The following is a 17,207-nucleotide window of genomic DNA, read 5'->3' as shown; positions in this document are numbered from 1 at the left end:
AGCGCATACAACTCGTATGCATATCATTGGAGGATGGCAGACAGAAAAAGAAAGATACGATTTTCAGACAGCGAACTTGAAGGCCTCACGGACGAGGTTCAAAAACATGTCTCACAGCTTTCCGCAAAAAATATCACGACTGCAGCAAAAAATCATATTTGGGGTTTAATTTCCCAATCAGTCAGTGCCATTTGTGTGTGTAAACGCGGAAGACTGCAAACGGAGGTGGAATGATTTAAAAAGACGAACAAAGGAAAAATTGTCATTTTATGTCATGCAAGTTGCAGCACGATGATCTGGCATACTTTTGGGGGAGTGTATAACATTGCCCCACCGGTACGATCTAGGCATCTAAACGGCTTTTCAGGATTCCAAATGTGCACTCAATCACACCGCGCGTCCTGATGTGAGCCCGGTTGTACGCCGCCTCTCCAACGTTGGAAGGATTACGCACGGGAGTCATCATCCATGGCTGAAGATGATACCTGCCGTCACCTATGATACAAAAGCAAAATATTTTCAAGACCATTCAAATAAAAAAAATATTGTGTAGGCTATGTTTTTATTTATTTATACCTATATCGGCCCCCAGCCGTTCAATGAACAGCTATAGGGAATGCGCAGTTTCGCGTATAGACTATTATACGCACAGTTTCGTGCTATGTAGGCTATTATAAATAAGTATTATTCATTGGGGGAGCTTGGACTCGCTGGGGACGGGTGGAGAGACGCATAGTCAACTGAGCCTCCCCAGACGCGACTTCATCCTCCAGTTGGCTGAAGAGCTGCGCGCTCTGGTGTCCAAACAGCTACCGCGGTGGTTCTAGTGTTAAATCAAAAAGTGACCTTCTTCTTAATATTCTCTCACGAACAACATGCCTGGCATTGCGATGCCGAATTCGCCTCGCAACAATCACTGCTGCCATGATCAGCGGAAAGGCTGGCCATGACACCCCTTGCGCTTAAATACCACCACGTCTCTGAAAACGGAATTAATTTCACTTTAACTGCGTGAGGCAATTTGCGCCGATCTTTGTGAATTGGGCGGGTTTTGCAATAATGTTCATTTGCATAGAGAGGGGAACATTCTCCGCCCATATTACCTAATTTAAATATGAGCTAATAACACCGGCGCAGAGAAACGCAATGACGAACGCAACGCAGTTAACACCGTATTTCACCCTTTGCGAGGGCTTTGTGAATAGCAAACATAATTTCTGACTTATTTGCACAGGCTTTGCGTCAGGAAAAGCTGCGCAATCCTTTAGTGAATTCGCCCCTATGAGTTTAACATGTTTTTGAATGATTTTTCAAGGTGCCCACCCACATCCATTGTATGACCTAAACGGTGGTAGAGCAATATCAGACTTTCTCAAAAGGGCTAGTTTTGTCAATGTTTTGATCTGAACCATTGTATATGATCATAAGTAACCTTAAAACAGGGCTAAACATGCATTTTCCCTTTACTACCCCTTTAAAAAAAATAATCCGGCTAAAAGTGGGCTATGCTAAACCGGCTATATCTGGTATATGTTTAGCCTAGACTTCTATTAGACGTATTTTGCTTGCTGGGCAGCGTGAGTCACATCTGCTTTAGCAGGAAAAGACTGCGGCTCGAGCCGGTCTTTTAGCTGCAGCGAGACCTGCTTTTGAGTAGAGTGTTTCCGCCGACTGACAAAACTGTTAAGAAAATAAACAAAGAAGGTTTCCGTTTGGTATGGGACACTACCAGAGAAGTGACAAAACGAGAACTCCTCTTCAAGCCAAGAGTCTGCGGAGGTTTAGGCTCCGTTGATTTTGGTATTAAATTGATGATAAGCCTGTGTAAAACAGTTGCAAAAGGCATGAGCCGAAATGTGAATTGGATTGGTGATGTCACAAAATGGAGGCACAAAATAGGAAGAGGTAGAAAAGACATCCCATACTACAAGCTCATATATAGTGACTTTGTAAAAAAATATGAACATCTATAAATTGACTGGTGCACTCAATCAAATGTAACCGGGTGGTAAATAATAATTATGTGTTCCCCAGGTGTTGCGCTGTGTAGCGAATGTGTTTTCTTTTAGTTTTAAGTTAACGTGTAATTGCGTGGGTATTTGGGCCGCCGCCACTAGAGGGCGATGTCGCATGTTCTAGTATCATGTGCAGTGAGATAGTTTCCTGCGCAGTAAGAGAGTCTTTTGGTGAGAAGCACTTCTGTGTAAGCATCGCTGTGTAAGAAAGCGCATCTTCGGAATCCAGTATTATCTGTGGTAAATAATATTAAAACAATGTACATCTGTCCACTGCCGTATTGTTTTGGGAAAACTAAATTGAAACTTCCTGCCAATTTTAGGAACTTGTTGTCACTCTTTATTTTTCTATGAGTGACATCACTAACAAAATAAAGAACTCCCCCAGAAGCAGTTGTGCCCGGTGTGTCCCTAAAATCCACGGGCTACAATATTGGTACCAGGAGTGGGGTCGAAGACAAATTGGCAAAGATAAATCTATGGCAATACGGCAGTGGTGAAGATTGGCAGGCGGTGAACGGTGTCACCAGTGGCCAGCTTGGTGGAGGAGTAGCTGTTGGGAGTGACGACTGGTGGTGTTCCAGAGGGAGCCAGTGACGACAGCTGTACCTGTGAGGAAGATCATCGTTCCTGCCTTGGTGGTTCCTGTTACAAAGTCATCAAGAGACTGTGTCATCTATATCTCCAAGCAAGTCCCAGCAGAGCTTACATCATCAAGAGACTGTTTTATATCCTTGAGACTGGTGTGGTGTATGGGACTGAGTATCATAGTAGTTATCACCTATAACTGTAACAATGTCAGTGGTAGAAAATGATAATGGTGAAAATAATGGGGCCGCCGCAGGTGGTGATGGGGACACAATGGAGGAGCTGCGGCACCAGATCAGGGAGCTTAACAGATGGAGAGATGAAACGAGGGCAAGTAGTGCCAACAGGGGAAATAGTTCCCAACAATACATCTGTGTACCAAGAGAAAGGCAAATCCAAATTGTTACTGGGGATATCAGTAAGGATGGGAGGTCAGTGGGGGAATTCATTGAGGAAGTGGAAAGGGTCCTCAGGACCAGAGAACAGTCTAGCGAAGAGAAGTCTGACTTCCTCCTCTCCCTCCTAAGAGGTCCTGCTCTAGAAGAGGTCCGACTGTGTATGGGAGATGGGTCTAGGCCTAGGCCACCTAGTGATCTTTTCACTTTCTTGCGTGAGGCATTTGGGGAGAAACGCAGCGCTACACAACTCCTGTAGACCTTTTACCAACGTAGGCAGCTAGAAGGTGAGAATCTCCGGGATTACTCCCATGCGCTTTCCCAGATCCTAACCTCTGTAACCCAGCAGTCACAGGATGCTGTATCCAATGATAAAGTAGTCCTCAGAGATCAGTTTGTTGAGGGTTTGAGGGATGCAAACCTTAAGCGGGAGCTCCGCAAGTTTATCAGAGACAAACCTGAGTCAAACCTCCTTGATGTTCGTAAGAAGGCAAACATGTGGTCGGTGGAGGACGATAGGTCCCACGGCCCTAGAGTGGTAAAAAGCCGACAAGTTCAGTCAGAAGTAACCTGTGAGCCACAGTGTGCAGCCATCTCTGCCAGTGATCAGCCAGCTACTTTAGACCATGTCCTAAAGGTGGTTGCACAGCAAGACAAACGGTTGGCTGAACAAGACCAAACCACTTCAGAGCTAACTAAAGCAATTAGAGAACTGACAGCAGCAACTAACAGGCCTAGAAGGCAGCCAAGGTACACTGAGGATGGGCAGCCCATATGTCTAAGGTGCAATGGGGTGGGACACATAGCCAGGAAGTGTACTCAAACTCGGGGTCGAGACAGTGTGACCGTCCCGTCATCTGCGGTCCAGGAAAACTGATGCCCTCGGATGCTAAGAGCCAAGCCCTTCGAGAGAAACTTACTGGCTCATATAGAGACATCCCTTACAGAAGTAGGATACTTGAACATGCAGTTGGAAAGTGCCCTGTAGAAGACTTAAGGATTGAAGGTGTACCAGCATCATGCATACTAGACACAGGCAGTAATGTAAGTACGATCACAGAGAGCTTCTTTAGGCATCATTTGTATGGAAAAGATGAGGACATCGAACCTACATCTGAGTGGTTAAAGATAACGGCAGCCAACAAATTAGACATCCCTTACCTAGGCTATGTAGAACTGGATGTAGAGACCATGGAGATGACCATACCAGAGTGTGGGTTCTTGATCGTTAAGGATGAACTGAACTCCTCCCCTTTCCCTGGGCTGGTGGGCATGAACATTGTCAAGAGGTTTAGACAGTTAGCACAGACAGAGTTTGACACCACCTTAGGTGGACAGCTTGATTCAGGATGGAGAGAGGCTTTCCAACAGTTGCAGACAGCCAGTATGACTGAGCGGGCAACTTTTGCCAGAGTCTCAGGGAAGGATATTGTCCATATACCAGCCTCATCTATCGCAACAGTAATGGCCAGGGGGAGTAGGACTGAAAAATATGGGGGACCTGCGCTACTGCTAGAGCCAGTGAACATACCGTTGCCGGGTGGCCTAGTAGTTGTGCCTATGCTAGTGTTCACTGACAGTCAGGTCTTTCCAGTTCAAGTTATGAATCTCTCTCAGGAAGATGTGTGGTTACAGCCTAGGACTAGGCTGGGAGTGCTGTCCAGCGTAAAGAGCATGGAAAACGATGGGCGCTGTGAGGTCAAGTTTCAGAGAATCTCAGCAGACACTGAGGAGGTCACAGTCGATACCCACACAGGCCAGCCATTGAACACACCGTCCATGTTTGAGAATGTCAAGATAGGAGGGAGCCCTGAACAGCAGGCCAAGCTAAGAGTGATGCTGGAGAAATACTCTACCGTCTTTGCGTCAGAGGATGAGGATTTAGGTTACGCGGACAACGTACAGCATGAAATACATCCTAGTGATGACAAACCAGTGACCCAACCTTACAGGCGAATTCCACCTACACAGTATAGTGAGGTAAAGGAGCACATCGCCGAGCTTTTAAGAAAGGGTGTCATTCAAGAGAGTGCAAGCGCCTACGCATCCCCTGTAGTACTTGTGCGCAAGGCTGATGGTAGTCTACGGTTGTGTGTCGACTACAGGAGACTGAACTCTAAGTCCAAACGTGATGCATTTCCGTTACCTCGGATAGATGAAAGTTTTGATGCACTGAGGGGGGCCAAGTTCTTCCCACATTAATCTGCCTTTAACTGCACAGGTTTGTTCTTTTTCTATTAATGCGTCCAGGCAGCTTTGAAGCCGGTTCATCATTACCTAGGTAAAGCTTTGCATAGATCTTGTAATCAGTGTTAGTTAAAGTAAGTGCCTCCAGTTGTTGATATTTCTTTCGTCTCCTTTTTTATATAATAGAGTAATTACTCCTTTATAGAAGGACTCATAAAGGAGGCCCTGTTTGATTCCTTCGTTGAAGGCCCGGACCAGCAGTGGGGAGACCTCGTAACTAATTTCCTGATATAGGTCTGCCGGCAGGCCATCTTTTCCAGGCGCACGTTGCTTATTCAGTTGTTTAAGTACCTGTTGAATTTCATCTGCTTTTATTTCATCAGTGAGTGAGGTGGGATCTTCACATTTACATAAATCCGCAGATGTCAAGAAGTCTTTTGTAGCCGATTCCTCGAAGGGGAGTTCGTCATACATCTAATCAAAGATTTATTTGACGGTCTGTCTCATCTTAGATTCATCTGTGATTACTTCCCCATTCTCGTTTAGGATAGCATTAATTTGTCTGCTTCCTTTTCGTCACATTTCTTCGCTCCGCCGACGCTGGAGACTGAAGTTTTGGCCCAGCTGGTCGGCGCGGTCGACGGCGAGGACATCGGCGTGCCCCCGCAACAACCGACAACCCCGATGCTCTCCCTCCCGCCTGATGATGAGGAAGAGCTCTCCGAGGCAGACAAGGGTCTCTCTGCCTCAGAAGCCACTATGGCTAGTGGCTCCTCCTTCCCGGGGCAGGGTTCCTTCGACCGCGACCTGCCCTGGTTGCTGGGTAGAGCCACGCATCACCTTGGCATCCCCGTACTGGAGGCTGCTGCGACTACGGGGCTCCCCCTGTGGAGCTCCATCTGCTACGGGCGTCCCTCCCAGCCTGCTTCTCGTCTCCTGCCGGCTATGCCCAACCTGGAGGCGTTCGTCGAGGCTGAATGGGAGCGGCCGTTGGCGATCAGATGTCCGCTTCACCAGTTCAGCAGAGCTAACGAGGGTAACCGGCTGGACTGCTGTAGCAGCTATCATCTCTCCTCCCCTGGAACCCGACATCGCAGTGGTCCTGGTGCCTGGTTCCTCCGCCTGGGGCTCGGCCAGGAAGCATACTGGACGTCAAGGACAAGACAACCCTGCGTTTTTCGCTGGCCGCGCAGGCCGTGGCTGCCTCCTCCTCTATTGCTATGCTGGCCATTTACATCGGCCAGCTGGCTATGGAGCAAACCCCCCCCTCTATGGATGAAGACAGGAGAGCGGAGATGGCCGAAGCCGCCGGAGCCGTTGCTCAGCTTGTGAGAGTCTCTGCCTCCTGTCTGGGTGGAGTGATGGCCATGTCGGTGGTGCAGCAGCGCCACCTATGGCTCTCCCTGACTCGTCTGCGCGAGGAAAACAAAGGTATCCTCCTCAACTCACCGGTCAGTAGGGAGGGGTTGTTTGGGGCGGCTATGTCTAACATCCTGGAGCAGTGTCGCAGCCAGGAGCAGGACCGGCTCCTCCTCGCTCGCCACCTCGCTGCTCCGGGGGAGCGCAGTGTGCCGGCACATCAAGGTTAAACAACCTGCCACGGGGTCCCGCCCCGCTACGGCCCATGGACCGGCTCGCCCGGGCTCCTGGACTGCGCGCGCGGCTCCTCCCCCGCGACCTCCCCCTGCCTACCCCGCCCAGGGTGCCGGGACCAGACCGGCGTCTTCAAGCGCGCCCACCGCTCCGCTTCCGGCTTGGGTTAAGAAGAGACGCACCTATTGATGGTGGTGGTGTGCCCACACCACGCAGTGTTAAGAGCGGTGGTGAGCAAGTTTCCCTGTTGAGGAATGAAGTAAATGGTAATGGTAAATGGTAAATGGACTGCACTTATATCCAAAGCGCTTTACAATGGCCTCTCATTCACCCACTCACACACACATTCACACACCAATGGCGGCAGCTGCTATGCAAGGTGCTAGCCTGCTCATTGGGAGCAATTTGCTGTTCAGTGTTCACTTTGCCCAAGGACACTTCGACATGTCCGATGATCATTGTACGACCCGCTCTACCTCCTGAGCTACAGCCGCCCCGGGGGGGGGGTGTAGGCACATCACCCACTGCCCATAAAGCAAACACAATGCAACGTTATCCTGGTTGTCATGTACAGTCCGCATCTCCTCCTGTTTCAGCTACTGTAATGTTCTCGGCTAGAGCCGCTGGGTCTTCTGTGAAAGAGTCAGAATTGACCACGGCAGGTCTTGCTGCAGCTGAAAGACCGGCTCGAGCCGCAGTCTTTTCCTGCTAAAGCAGATGTGACTCACGCTGCCCAGCAAGCAAAATACGTGTAATAGAAGTCTAGGCTAAACATATACCAGATATAGCCGGTTTAGCTTAGCCCACTTTGAGCCAGATTATTTTTTTTAAAGGAGTAGTAAAGGGAAAATGCATGTTTAGCCCTGTTTTAAGGTTACTTATGATCATATACAATGGTTCAGATCAAAACATTGACAAAACTAGCACTTTTGAGAAAGTCTGATAATTGCTCTACCACCGTTTAGGTCATACAATGGATGTGGGTGGGCAACTTTAAAAATCATTCAAAAACATGTTAAACTCATTGTGTCGCCTTGGCCCCAGGTAGCTGCGCTGTCCTGCTGGACGCCCATGAGGCCCCCGGGACCAGGTGGGATGCCAGCGAGTGCTCGAGGGGCGGGGTTCCCTGAGAAATATCCCTCTCCAGCCCGACCATTTGGCTGTCTTTGAAATTGAGAGTTTAACATGTTTTTTGAATGATTTTTCACGGTGCCCACCCACATCCATTGTCTGACCAAAACGGTGGTAGAGCAATCATCACTTTCTCAAACGTGCTAGTTTTCTCAACTTTTTCATCTGAACCATTGTATATGATCATAAGTAACCTTGAAACAGGGCTAAACATGATTTTTCCCTTTACTACTCCTTTAATGCTAAGGGTAATGAGGGATGAGGTGCAGGTGATACAGGATACGGGAAGGTGAGTAGGCAACAACCAAGCAGGAACTGGAACCGGACCACTGGCTCCTCCTTCCCACACTGTGTCGTCAGCTGTCCCTACCCACCCAACCCTACCCATGTTTTACCCTTGGCTCTCCGCTTTCTGTTTCCCCACCTCTGCCTTGCAGCATTCTCTATGAGCCTGTTATGCTAAGTGCTTATTGTGCTTTGTTATATGATTCACTCAAATATCATATTATAGACTACAGTGATAGCTAACACATAATGGCCTACCATGTAGGCAACTTCTCTGTAACTATTTGTGCACTCTCCTGTTAGTCATGTCTCTCTTATGAAGTATCTAGCCCATGTTTACTGCTCTGTATAAGTTCAATAGACAAACATTTTCCAGGAGTTTGCTCGATCGTCTCGTTGAGAGAGGTCAGGGAATAATTGTTACGGCTCACTTTTCTGGCCCCCGGGTGAAACTGTTTTTTTTGTTTTGTTGCTTCCCTCTGGCATATGTAGGGGTGGGAACTATGCCCACTCTCCCATTGGTCTCGGTAAAGTGAGTAGCATTTAGGTAACACACACACACACACACACACACACACGTACACACAGACATACACCAGTCCACTTACGGCTTTAGGCCTGGACTTGGGGCCCAGTCCCCCTTCCCCTCACCCTAACCCGGGTCCGTATCCTTTTCCCACCCCCACCCTACCCCCGACCCCTGCCTCTACCTGGACCCAGGCACACTCACGCTCACACAGACATACACCAGTGTTTACCATGTCTCTCCTATGCTCTTTTTAACCCCTTTTGCTCTGAAAATGTAATTTAATGTAATTTATTGCTCTATAAATGTTTTTAACAGTTGGACAAACATACTCCAGGAGCTTGCTTGATCATCTTGTTGAGAGGGGTCAGGGAATAATTTTTACAGCTCATTTTTCTCTCCCGGGTGATACTGTTTTTTTTTCTTCTTCCCTCTGGAATATGTAGTGGTGGGGCCTATGCCCACCTCCCTTGTTCTCTATAAAGCGCATTGTGTTGCCTCTGTGTATGAAATACGCCATACAAAGAAAGCTTTGATTGATTGATTGATTGATTGCTTGATTGATCATGTCGCCACAATATCTCTCACATGAGGTGTTTGGTCCTGTAGGTAAGCAGCACTGATAGTTTTTTTTTTATATACACTATATGGACAAAAGTATTGGGATGTCTACACATTACACTTAGAGGAGGTTTTATGACATCCCTTTCTAAATTCATAGGCATTTATAAGGAGTTGGTCCCCCGTTTGCAGCTATAACAGCTTTTGTCCATATAGGGTATGATAGGCCATCTTTATAGAATCTCTCCAACCATGTTGCCATTTGTTGTGTGATTGTGATTGATGTAATTTGTTAATACCCTACATATTGCATGAATCTGCCTCTAGAAATGGAGCTTCTATTCAAAATAAATCATTTATTGAGCATTATAAAAAGTAAAAGTATCTCATCATTATCTATGGTACTTTGTTTATGTCAACGGAGGTCTTCAAGCGAGACCTCAAGACGTACCTTTTCGACCTAGCCTACAATCACTAGCTAGGACCTTGAGACACAGAAAGGCAGCCTCAAACCTACCTGTGAATCCTCTGTATACATTGGTATTTATCCTTCTATGCACTATTTATATCAAGTAGTGTACAGAAGCTGGTTACCCTGAAACAGGCTTGTTCTGTTCTGACAGCTGTGTTGCTTCAATGGCTCAGTGTGCTACTAACCATTTTCTGCCTCCCCTAGCGCCTCTCTCTCTCCCTCCTATCCTCTAACCAGGTCCAGTGTCAGCTGTGGAGCTGTGGATGTCGTAGTATTTAGTACAAACACACTCACACACACACACACACACACACACACACCTACACACAGACACACATCAGTCCACATCCGGCTTAGGCCTGGACCTGATGCTCTTAGACTTTCTTGCTCTGAAAATTTAATTTAATGTAATTTATTGTGTGTGTAATTTACCTGTGTCTGCTGCAGATGTCGTAGCAAATTAGTTAACACACACACACGCACACACAGACATACAACAGTCCACTTCCGGCCTTAGGCCTGGGTCCAGTACCCCCTTCCCCTCACCCTAACCCGGGTCCGTATCCTCTTTCTACCCCCACCCTACCCCTGACCCCTGCCTCTACCTGGACCCAGGCACACTCACACACACACTGACAGACACCAGTCCTGGGCTCAGATCCCCTTCCCCTCACCCTAACCCGGGTCCGTATCCTTTTCCTACCCCGATCCTACCCCTGACCCTGCCTCTATCTGGGCCCAGGCACATTTATGCACACACAGATATACACCAATGTTTGCCATGTCTCTCCTATGATGTTATTAGCCTCTCTTACTCTGAAAATGTAATTTAATGTTATTTATTGCTCTGTAAATGTTCTTAGCCGGTAGACATACATACTCCAGGAGCTTGCTCGATCGCCTCGTTGAGAGGGGTCAGGGAATAATTTTTACAGCTCACTTATCTGGCCCCCGGGTGATTACTGTTTTTTTGCTTCCCTCTGGAATATGTAGGGGTGGGATGTCTGCCCACCTCCCTTGTTCTCTGTAAAGCGCATTGTGTTGCCTCTGGGTATGAAATGCGCTATATAAATAAAGCTTTGATTGATTGATTGATTGATTGTTCTTTAAATGTTCTTAGCCATTAGACAAATATAATCCAGGAGCTTACCCCAGGTTACCTGTTTCAATATCTGTGTGGTCTGTATGGCTCTATGTGCTACTAACCCTGTTCTGCCTTCCCTCTCCCTAGTGCCTCTCTCTCTCCCTCCTATCTTCTAACCAGGTCCAGTGGATGCCCCACTGTCACCAGCAGACCTCCCGGAGTCCGATAGATACCCCCGTGTCTGCTGTGGATGTCGTAGCATGTCCGTAGAATGTCCTCTCTCCTATGATGCTTTTTAGCCTCTCTTACTCTGAAATGTAATTTAATGTAATGTATTGCTCTATAAATGTTCTTAGCCGGTAGACAAACATACTCCTGGAGCTTGCTCGATCGCCTTGTTGAGAGGGGTCAGGGAAGAATTTTTACAGCTCACTTATCTGGCCCCCGGGTGATTACTGTTTTTTTGCTTCCCTCTGGAATATGTAGAGAGTGGGTCGTATGCCCACCTCCCTTGTTCTCTGTAAAGCGCATTGTGTTGCCTCTGGGTATGAAATGCGCTATACAAATAAAGCTTTGATTGATTGATTGATTGATGTGAAATGTTAGGTGATGTGAAATTTTAGGTGATGCACACATTGTTATTCTTATAGGTTGCCCTGGTTTGTAAACGACACACCCTTGTAGCTGAAGTATACTAGCTGCTAAAACCTAATTCTAGCAACCACGTCAACAGACATCTCCTTTAGAGAAGAGCAGTGGTGAACCTGATTTGGCTCCTGTTCTGTATCCCCCCTCTCAGGTCATAGGGGGTGCTGCTGGAGCGTAGGCAGGGTGGGCTCTGGGAAAGACTGTTAGAAGCTATAGACAAATCTTCTTCTCACCTGCCTAAACTATCTATTAGAAACCCACACGAACGAGAAGTCGCTGGGCTGGTAAGTTCCTGTTACAGGAGGGCAGGACTCGGACCCCTGTACAGGGGTACTGCAGAGACAACTGATTTAACAGAAGTCCATTTTCAGGGCAGGCAGGTACTTCATTAATTCCAGAGGGGAAATTGCACTGTTACAACAGCCACATTCAAGCGATATGAAATAGGTTTAGGTCGATATAATATGCAATACAATATATGGGTTCCATGTAAATACACAGGTGAACTGTATGTATGGATTAAAAATGTGTGTGCCACTGGTGTTGTGGTGCTGCAGCTGAACCTACTGGGCTGGGGACTGGGGACCATCAACATCCACCTCCTTCAGCTCCCATTTGACCTGAGGGAACCGTGGAGGGATACAGTACTATCTCACACTGTGACTGACAGGATGGAGGTCTGTCTTAGCTGTGCTACAATCTGTTCTCAACTATCCAAATGAGAAGACATAGGGGTTGCCAAAAGACAGGTACCAGTCAAAAGATATAGAGTTGATGGAAATCCATATCTGTACCAGAATGTAATTTATAACTATAGCCACTAGAGGGAGCTAAAAGGCTTTTTTGTTGCTTGTTGTGACTTTGTTTTTCCCCGCTTTGTGGTATTGTTTAGGTATGATACACTTAAATAGTCCACCTGTAACATACCACAACGCAGGAGGAAAAAGAAACAAGACAAAAAAACAACCTTAATCTCACTTTGCTGTGGATTTCCCATCACGTTAAAATAGATTGAACGGCTATTCACTTGTTTAAACCACCTCATACGCTAAACAAAGCATGTTACTAGTGTTTGAATAAACCATTTTGAAACTATGTTCATACTCTCTGAGGCTGTAATCAAATGCTGGAAGGGACTAAAGTCTGACTTTCATTCCGTTCCAAGTTCTCTTCGTGGGTGTCAAAAAAGGCGGTACAGGCTAAAATGCATGGCTGGGCGTAAAGTCAATGTACAAAAATAATTGCATTGTATACGTGGATGTCATGACGGTGGTGAATGGACAGTGTAGTAGAACTAGCAGTCCAACCTACTCCTATTAGGACACACTAGACTGTGCAGGTAACAATAGGAACACATTGGCTTTATCATTAGAGATAATGAGGTGGCTCTTAAAAGAGCCTTTGGGGGATGTTGAAATGATAAAGCAACTCAGACCAATTTAGGCGCGTTCTCCGCGAATGCGGCGGGCCAACTGGATGTCCTTGGGCATGATGGTCACCCTCTTGGCGTGAATGGCGCACAGGTTGGTGTCCTCGAAGAGGCCGACCAGGTACGCCTCGCTGGCCTCCTGCAGGGCCATAACAGCAGAGCTCTGGAAGCGCAAGTCGGTCTTGAAGTCCTGAGCGATTTCCCTCACCAGGCGCTGGAAGGGCAACTTACGAATCAACAGCTCGGTTGACTTCTGATAACGACGGATCTCTCTCAGGGCTACTGTGCCGGGCCTGTAACGATGGGGCTTCTTCACACCGCCGGTGGCGGGTGCGCTCTTACGAGCCGCCTTGGTGGCGAGCTGCTTCCTCGGGGCTTTGCCACCGGTGGATTTTCGGGCGGTCTGCTTGGTTCTGGCCATGATCTCAGCTTTCTTCTGCGCGAGTAGAAGTTATAACTTTCGACGAAGAGTCTTGTAGTTTTACAGAAGGTAATGTGCCATTTATATAACGTCCGCTGCCGTGCGCTGATTGGACGGCCTCTCTGGGTGACTTCATTGGCTGGCTATCGTCTCCTTCTCCCCATTGGCCATTAACACGGAGACTGGGATTGGATAAGGCGACAAAAGCAAAAGAGCGCCACTTTACGCAAGTTATAAAAATCCGACCGCCGTAGTATCACACCACTCAGTTTCTGAACTACTTTGATACTGAAAATGAGCGGAAGGGGGAAAACAGGAGGCAAAGCCAGGGCTAAGGCCAAGACCCGATCATCTCGCGCCGGTCTCCAGTTCCCAGTGGGTCGTGTTCACAGACTTCTTCGTAAGGGCAACTATGCCCAGCGTGTCGGAGCCGGTGCACCGGTCTACCTGGCCGCTGTGCTCGAGTACCTGACTGCTGAAATTCTGGAGTTGGCCGGCAACGCTGCCCGCGACAACAAGAAGACTCGTATCATCCCCCGTCACCTCCAGCTGGCTGTCCGCAACGACGAGGAGCTCAACAAACTTCTCGGAGGCGTGACGATCGCCCAGGGCGGCGTGCTGCCCAACATCCAGGCAGTGCTTCTCCCCAAGAAGACCGAGAAGGCTGTCAAAGCCAAGTAAAGTCGTTACTGAACTTCAGTTTCCCAACATCCCCAAAGGCTCTTTTAAGAGCCACCCACTTCACTCCTTAAAGAAAGCGCAATATGTATTTTCATACCAAGTTTTTAAGACTTGGCCTACTAAGACCTACAACGTGGCCAATCCTCCAAGTAAACCCATGTTATTTCTCTTAAGGGTTTGTCACGAGGATTCAGAAACGTCTCGGGATTGTTTTAATAATGTGCCATCAACTGCATGCTGCCTACAATTGTCAGTGTTATTACCGGCATATAGTTTTCTTGATCACTGGGCTGTTTGATCTGTGTTTTGGATTGAATCGCATTGTGTTGCGTTTTGTGTATTAAGTGCGCTACCATAAAGGGAACAATTCACGTCAAGTAATGTTTGATTTGTCATGCCTGTTGATCCTCCCTACCAAATAGACCTCCATTGACTTTCCGTCCTGTCCGAAATAGAAAGGCAGAAAAGAGCAGCAGCTCTGAATGATCCCATCAGCCCCAACAGACTGCTTACTACCTGTAGCCTACTACTAATACTATCCTACTCCGTCCTTCACCAGGTCTTATGCGCAGCATGATCTGCAACTAAAAAAATAAAAATAATCTTACCTACCGGTGTGCCACCACACTGTAGCTCAACGTTGTAAGTCGCTTTTGATAAGTGCCTGCTAAATGACCCAATTGCATGAGCACCAGGAGCTACACGGTCAGACACTAGTCCTGTTTTAGTTCAACCTGTTGCTATATAGACAAATACAAGCGAAATTAGTATGGGCACATGGCGAAAGACAGCTTATGCCTTGATCTACTGCCACTTACATTACCCTCAGAGGGCAAACAGAGAGAATGCATGGGGGTCTATGGAGGTTTTTCAAAAAGCCTTTTATAATTTGTGATTTGAATGAAGTGTGTGTCATGATTGAAGTAGTAAGTATGGCCAGTGGACGTACCACATAGTCATAACTGTCTCTTCTTTAAATATGAGATCATAACTGTCTCTTCTTTAAATATGAGACCGTAGTCATAACTGTCTCTTCTTTAAATATGAGATCATAACTGTCTCTTCTTTAAATATGAGACCGTAAGTGAAGCGGCTGTTCAAATGATAAAATGGCTGTGGCTGGAGGCAAGTCGGTCGAAATTTAGCCAGAGGCCACAGCAAGTCCTGATCCTTACGAACGAGCCCACGGTCAGCGCTTGTCCCCAGCTCTCACACTAACTCTGCTAATTTTGGGCGCCAGAATGACGATGTTCATAAACTAGCCTAGTGTTGATCTGATCCAAAGCCTCAACAATTTAGTCCTAGAGTTGACATCCCAAGCCTGTGCTGTGGAAGTTCATTACAATGAAACATCAGCGTGCATAAAACGCGCACCCGCATGAATAAGGTACCCATACATGGATATGCTTTTATGGAGAGGGGTGGGTGGCTCTTAAAAGAGCCTTTGTTATGTAGAGGACGAAAACAGGACGTTTACTTCTTCTTGGGGGCTGCCTTCTTCGCCTTGGCAGCCCTGGGCTTGGCAGCTTTGGGCTTGACGGCCTTCTTGGGGCTCTTAGCTGGGGCTTTCTTGGGTGTCGCGGGTTTCTTAGCCTTTTTGGGGCTCTTGGCTGGGGCCTTCTTAGCCGCTACTGGCTTCTTGGCTTTCTTGGGCGATTTTTTTGCGGCTGCAGGCTTCTTAGCCACAGCCTTTTTGGGCTTCTTGGCCGCAGCGGGCTTCTTGGCGACTACTTTTTTGGCCTTCGGGGCGGGGGTCTTCTTAGCTGGCTTTTTTGTCTTCACCTCGGCGGCCTTGTTGATCTTGAAAGAACCGGAGGCGCCAGTTCCTTTGGTCTGTACCAAAGTGCCCTTGGTGACGAGGCTCTTGACGGCAATCTTGACGCGGGAGTTGTTCTTCTCCACGTCGTAGCCGCCGGCAGCAAGAGCCTTCTTGAGCGCTGCCAGGGAGACACCGCTCCTCTCCTTGGAGGCGGAAACAGCCGTGACGATCAGCTCGCCGACGCTGGGTCCCACTTTCTTGGGCTTGGCTGCTGCCTTCTTCTTGGGTGCCTTGGCCGGAGCGGCGGCTGCGGGGGCTGGGGCGACTTCTGCCATGTCTAGTTTCAATTTGCCCTCTAGTAACACACGTTGGTTTTGCTGACTACGAGTCCTCTTGACGCTGCTCTGTGCTGTTGTGCTGCTCGCCTGTGCAAAGGGTTGGCCTTAAACGCGACATGAGAACCGTGTGGACTCAGCTCCCCAACTCTGCAGCTCCCGGTTACCAAAATGTTCTCCTCTTGTGTTTTCTCCTGGCGAATAAAGGGCTAAAAATCAAAGATGGAGTGTAGCAGAAGTCCTAAAGCGAATGTGACAAGGAGTAACCTATTTGCCGTTCGAAATAAAGCGGTTTGGGTAGCGGCGGCCTCGTCTGTTTAGTTGCGACTGTGTGAAAACATTGCCGTTGATCTCTCGGATGGAGCTGTGCGCACTGGGTTTCCACTGGCATTTGACTCCTAAAATGTCTAAAAGTGCAAGCGATTTTGGACACAAACCGTTGCCCAGTGAGCAAAGTTGTTTGGCGAGGGACTTAAATGATTTAGGGTACACAGATGTGGTGCCGGGGTTTTTAAACAGGGTCTCTTTTGGGGTGCGTAAAGCACAGTGTTGAAACTGGGTCTGAGCCCTGGTCCCTATAAAAGTGGTGTCTGTCCGTGTGTGTATGCTACCTTTCTCAGAGGGTGACTCTCATTTGGATTCCCTGCAGAATGACTCCCTCTGGTCTTTTTAGACTAGGCTACTACTACTACTACTACAGTTTACGTCCCTCGTCTGGCGCAATGTCGTCGTTTGGTATTTTACTATGCAGTAAAGTGACCTGAGGCGCACCGGCTGCGTCTCACCTGGGTTGGTTTAGGAGGAGTCTCTGAGCACACCTATGTCGTAGTTCCCTTTGAGGAGCGATGAGTTAGACTCATTGTACATGGGTTGAGGGTTAGGGTTAGACCGACTTCTGATTTCGATTGCTGCCTGGAGACCGTGCATTGTTGTTGAGGCAGTGACCTCAGCTCCCTAGGGTTTCGTCATTTAGATTGTACCACAGCTTGTTCTCATTCAATAACCTCCTTTCTTAGTAGCCTACAAATCAAACCAGATGAAATCGCCTAAAAGCACATTGGTTGCAGAGGGCAGAAAGGTGAAACATAGCCCAACAA

At 47.8% G+C, this 17,207-nt stretch overlaps 3 protein-coding genes across 4 annotated transcripts in view; 1 reads left to right on the top strand and 2 right to left on the bottom strand.

Moving 5' to 3' along the window:
• The window catches only part of LOC311321655 (histone H1-like), a gene marked incomplete at both ends in the record, with an annotated part of 105,883 nt that extends 89,773 nt beyond the window's left edge, over positions 1–16,110 (bottom strand). The window contains one exon of one of the 2 annotated variants that reach the window (XM_084453656.1): positions 15,520–16,110. In XM_084453656.1, coding sequence (XP_084309782.1) covers positions 15,520–16,110 — 591 coding nt within the window. Of the gene's footprint in view, positions 1–15,489 lie in introns of those variants that run through there. The other variant, XM_084453657.1, reaches the window with a different exon arrangement.
• On the bottom strand, positions 12,925–13,335 carry LOC311321668 (histone H3.2; the record flags this gene model as incomplete). The annotated part of the gene is made up of 1 exon (XM_084453673.1): positions 12,925–13,335. The coding sequence occupies one exon, from the start codon at positions 13,333–13,335 to the stop codon at positions 12,925–12,927; it is 411 nt and encodes a 136-aa protein (XP_084309799.1).
• Positions 13,630–14,016, top strand: LOC311321682 (histone H2A-like; the record flags this gene model as incomplete). Its single annotated transcript, XM_084453687.1, has 1 exon — positions 13,630–14,016. One exon carries the CDS (start codon positions 13,630–13,632, stop codon positions 14,014–14,016), a length of 387 nt encoding a protein of 128 aa, XP_084309813.1.
• Positions 16,111–17,207: the final 1,097 nt, after the last annotated feature.

This window comes from Borostomias antarcticus, assembly GCF_949987555.1.
Source record: "Borostomias antarcticus genome assembly, chromosome: 19".
NCBI lineage: Eukaryota > Metazoa > Chordata > Actinopteri > Stomiiformes > Stomiidae > Borostomias > Borostomias antarcticus.
This window is presented reverse-complemented; position numbering and strand designations above follow the sequence as displayed.